At 42.0% G+C, this 4,456-nt stretch overlaps 1 protein-coding gene across 2 annotated transcripts; it reads right to left on the bottom strand.

Annotated features, from left to right (window-relative positions):
* Positions 1-363: 363 nt before the first annotated feature.
* On the bottom strand, positions 364-4,190 carry LOC121319424 (aurora kinase B-like). 2 transcript variants are annotated; one of them, XM_041256846.1, is made up of 9 exons: positions 3,904-4,189; positions 3,288-3,500; positions 2,793-3,078; positions 2,474-2,510; positions 1,922-2,113; positions 1,642-1,780; positions 1,382-1,530; positions 798-972; positions 364-692 (listed from the first exon to the last, which is right to left on the bottom strand). In XM_041256846.1, the coding sequence occupies exons 2-9, from the start codon at positions 3,288-3,290 to the stop codon at positions 495-497; spliced, it is 1,179 nt and encodes a 392-aa protein (XP_041112780.1). In that variant the 5' UTR covers positions 3,291-3,500; positions 3,904-4,189; the 3' UTR covers positions 364-494. The 2 variants fall into 2 exon arrangements, with proteins under 2 accessions (XP_041112780.1, XP_041112779.1); XM_041256845.1 differs by having other exon boundaries at positions 3,440-4,190.
* Between the last annotated feature and the right edge of the window lie 266 nt (positions 4,191-4,456).

Raw genomic sequence — 4,456 nt, 5'->3', positions numbered from 1 at the left:
TTATCCCACCAGACCATCCCAGAGAACTAGCAACCACATTTTGCATTGTAACCATTGCAATGCCAACCAATTAAAACTGAGAACACAAGCAATATTAATTAATTTTATTAATTAAAAAACAAATTTAAAAAAAGGGTCATAATCATCTTAAAACTAAATATTTACAAAAGATCCTGGTAGTACAGCCACATCCACTCTGCAGAGGCCAAATCACAAACCCTCACAACCAGGGCTCCATAAATAAGTCACAGGCACTCAAACTGGCTATTGCACTGCTTAAAAGGCCTTGAAGACCAGGATTGACAGACACATATAAAATGAGGAATTAAAAAAAAAAAAAAAAGAAGGTTAAGGTTAAAAAAGGTTAATTCTTGCCCCTTATAGTTTTGCATGTGCTGAAGGAATCTGCTTTGTGTGGCTTGCCATGTGCAGTGAATTAATTTGAATACTAGGTCATGTGCCTGGAATGGACACATCGTCTTCACTCTGCTGCCTCACTTGCTGGAGCTGGGCTGTGGGGTGGGAGGTGTGATCTTCGACGGGGCAGTCGGCTGTTTTGTGGAGTTTGCTACGACCCAGGGGTGGGTGAGTACGCCTGGCAGGGGCAGCCTCTGGTTGGGGTTGTGTTTCAACAGCTTGGAGATCAAATCTCGGCAACCCTCGCTAACAAACTGGGGGTAACTGAAATCAACCTAAAAAGAAAACGTACCAGTTTAGATGCCACTTGAGCACAGTGCCAGACAGCAATAACCAAAAAGCACAATGCCCCTCTCCTCCCCCAACAATCAAACACTTACTTTAGAAATATTTCTGTAAGTTTCCTCGTGGCTCTTGGTTTCAAAGGGAGGGGTCCCCACCAGAAACTCATAGCAGAGGATTCCAAGGCTCCACAGGTCCACCTTCTCATCATGCATCCTGCCTTCAATCATCTCAGGAGGCAGGTAGTCCAGAGTCCCGCACAGAGTCGCCCTCCTGGTGAAACCAAGCAGGAATACTCAGGGGCACAAGAAGCCAATAACTTTCCCATGTGATTTATCTAAACATATCCTACGCAGACTCCCCCACTAAACCTCAGGAGGAACTAGAAAGCAGTTGATGCAGCAGATCTTTTTCGATATGGGTGTGTGTAACAGTTTGTAAACAAACAATTCTGATCTGAACCTTTTGAAAATGCGCTGACCACGACAGGGATATGGGATTGCCAAATTCAGGGTGCAAAGCCTACATAGAATTGTAAGTTTGAAATTAAGTTTTCCAAATACTGTAGTTCCCAATACTGGGCTCAGGCATACAGCATCTATATAAGTACACACTCAGTATTTGGATTTAATCTCAGCATAAGCCTCCAGCTTCAGGAGATGGGGACAAACACAGCATATACCTTGAATAGGGTGCATGCACAGACCAGCCAAAATCTGCAATTTTCAGCTCCCCACTGGCCCCGAGCAGAAGATTCTCTGGCTTGATGTCCCTGTGGATCACCTTCTTAGAATGACAGTACAGAAGAGCATCCGACAGCTCAGTAATATACTGAAAGAAAAAAAAAAAAAAAAAAAAAGAATTCCAGTTTCAAAAGCGGTTTCTGCACCAAAAGCTCCAGTTTGATTTCTAGCACCCTGTTGAGGATGGTTAGATTCTTACAGTAGCGCTTCTTTGTTCGTTGAATTTGCCAGATCGTTGCAGCTCACTGTACAATTCACCCTTGGGAGCATATTCCAAGATCAGGTACACTCTGGAGGAGTCATGGAAATAGCCGTAGAGCCTCAGGATATTCGGATGCCTGAAACAGAAAGAAACAGTTCATTGAAAAGCAGAACACGTAACTTCCACATTAATAAAGTTATATAACACATCATTCAGTTCAGCAGATGACATCTCATAAGAAAGACTTCAGCATGTATTAAACTAGCTGCAGCCCTACCTGAGATGTGACTGGATTTCCACCTCTCGTCTCAGTTGGTGCTCCACACCTGCCTTCTCCAGCTGGGTTTTAAACAGCATTTTCAGAGCCAGGATAAACTTGGATTGTCGCTCTCTGGCCAGGTAAACGTTCCCAAACTTTCCTTTCCCTAAAGGACGACCAATGTCAAAGTTTTCCAGGCTCCATCGTTTCCTAAAGCAGAACAGATAGATTCTCAACTTTGACACAGTTATAACAAGCTCATGTCTGTTAGAACTACAGTTTTAGAAATCCTGAGTTCAGAAATACTGGCCGAGTCAGGGAGTAGCCAAACGGATTAGGACTGTGTTCCTGCAGGTAACACTTAAAGATTAAGATTTTGTCCACCAACCCCATTCTATTGTGTGCATTTTTTGTCTTTAGAATGGCCATACAGCTGTACCCAGTGCTGCCAGGATATTGTCAACTGCTAGCAGGTGAACGACACTCAGCAGGGAGCTATGAATGTAGCAATGACAGCTCTGCCAAACTGTCAGAAGCCCAATAAATAACCAGATCTCATGTGGTACTTACTTGTCCAGAGATGTAGATTCCTTTTCTGGAGGTTTATCTGCGTAAACAAAAAACACATTACTATAAAAACAAAGGAAAAAAGTGGATCTGGGTCCATGACCATGTGTTTCTGCTCAGCCAAAACATTGCTACTGGTGGCACAGGTACCTTAATTGTAATACTTATTTTACCAATAGAGCAAATAACAGTCTTGTGCCAACATGCACACACGGGAGTGCAATGTAGCTTTTTTTATTTAAGTAATGAATGTCAGTAAGAATTGACCCCGCCGCCCCTTGTGGCAGTGAAGAACGTAGGATGAAAAGGACAAGCAGCTCACCAGCAACCTGTCCCTGGTTTGCCAGCTCTGTTGCTTTGTTGGGCTCCTGAACTTGGGGCTGTGGTTGGCTCGCTGGTTTTGGCGGTACATTCTGGTTTGATGTTGTGTTCTTGTTTGACGGAGTCTGGAATAGTGGCTGCTTTTGGGGGCCTGGTTTCTGCTGGGCGGGTGGCCTCAGTACACGCTGAGGTCCGTTTGCGATGCAGAGAACCCGCTGGGTCGGGGTCGCACTGCCAGGCAACTGTTTCTGAGACACGGGCACACGTTTGGGTCCATCCTCTATTGACTTTAGGAAACACAGCAGCTTGTTAGACTATTGAATAGAAATATGAGACAATGTGCTTACAAAATAACTCAAATATAAACATGCTGTTGCAGTCATCAACAGCATAGATTAACCATTACTGTTTTAGTATCACTTCTGTGTCAGTATGTTGTTGTATCTTAATCAGTTGAATACGGTAGCAACCAACTTGCTCTTAAAGTGGCACCCACCATCTGGAGTCTTGTAGTCAGAGGGAAAGAAGTAGAGTCTGGATACCAGTCTGCACTTCAACTATAAAGTCTGTATAATAATGCCATTGCAAATATGTACCAATCCAACAACATCCAGGGCATAGAACTGGAAGTTAAGGCCATTAGTTCACCTTCTTTCCATATCCAGCGAGGGGGGTCGTCTTCACTCTTAGCTGAATCCATAGTTGCTCTCTACAAACCGAGATTAACACATTATCATGGTGTACAGCCATGAGTACATATCTTAAGACAGTGGAGAGTTAGAAACGCAGTGATTAAGATGACTATCAGCCAGATATTTTCACCAAAAATAAAACTACTACTACGACTACTACTAATAATAATACAGTTGTCTAGCTGTATTAAAATCCTAAATGCCACGAGCAAGTTTTAACGTTTACACAGATTATCGTATTATTCCAATTGTGATAACTAAATAGAACTACTCTGATCAATTTACTTTCATAAGAGATATATATCTGTGAACAAACACCAACCCTACAAAAAACGAACTAAGAGACCGAGACCCGCACATACACTTGAGATGAACAATATTACAAGCTGTACAATGGCGTTATATAAATACAACACATACCACTGTTTCTTTAGGCCATGCCGCAGTATTGTAATCCCACCCCGCTGTTTCCCCGGCTCAGTGTCCTTTGTGTGATCGTCGCTGCATCAAACCTCTAACAGGAGACCCGGTACAGGGGTCGAAGAATAATATTTATTTTATACAAACAACTTTCTGCTGCTGTTGCGACACTGTGTCTTGTTTTACTCCCTTGATTATCTGTTTAAATTCAAATCTCCCTGTATTAAAATGCCTTTAAACCGCTCCACGCTCTGATTGGCTGTAGCCGAGCTTTGCCTCCTTTTACCATTGGCCAGGGGTTGGTTAACTGATGCAAACAGTGAGAGTTAATATACATATTTATAGACAGCGACCCATACTGCTTGCCAAATGGTATTATTAAATGTATTATTGATTTACTCTACCAGATTTTTTATTTTAAACAAACATGTAAATAGCTATTTTTCTAACTAAATCGTATTTCTATTATATTTGGAAAGTCGTTTTTATTTATTTATTTATTTTTGTATGGAAACCACAATTTGTTTAAACCTTAAACCTTTACAGATTAACT

The sequence above is a fragment of the Polyodon spathula genome, chromosome 8, assembly GCF_017654505.1.
Source record: "Polyodon spathula isolate WHYD16114869_AA chromosome 8, ASM1765450v1, whole genome shotgun sequence".
Taxonomy (NCBI): Eukaryota; Metazoa; Chordata; class Actinopteri; order Acipenseriformes; family Polyodontidae; genus Polyodon; species Polyodon spathula.
This window is presented reverse-complemented; position numbering and strand designations above follow the sequence as displayed.

Excerpts from the sequence above, each read along its gene's own strand:
- LOC121319424 (XM_041256845.1), bottom strand. The coding sequence starts at position 3,541 with ATGGCTGTACACCATGATAATGTGTTAATCTCGGTTTGTAGAGAGCAA. Across the intron at positions 2,511-2,792 it reads AAACCAGGGACAGGTTGCTG|ATAAACCTCCAGAAAAGGAA; the intron begins GTGAGCTGCTTG and ends TTGTTTACGCAG. Across the intron at positions 973-1,381 it reads GTGCATGCACCCTATTCAAG|GAGGGCGACTCTGTGCGGGA; the intron begins GTATATGCTGTG and ends TGGTTTCACCAG.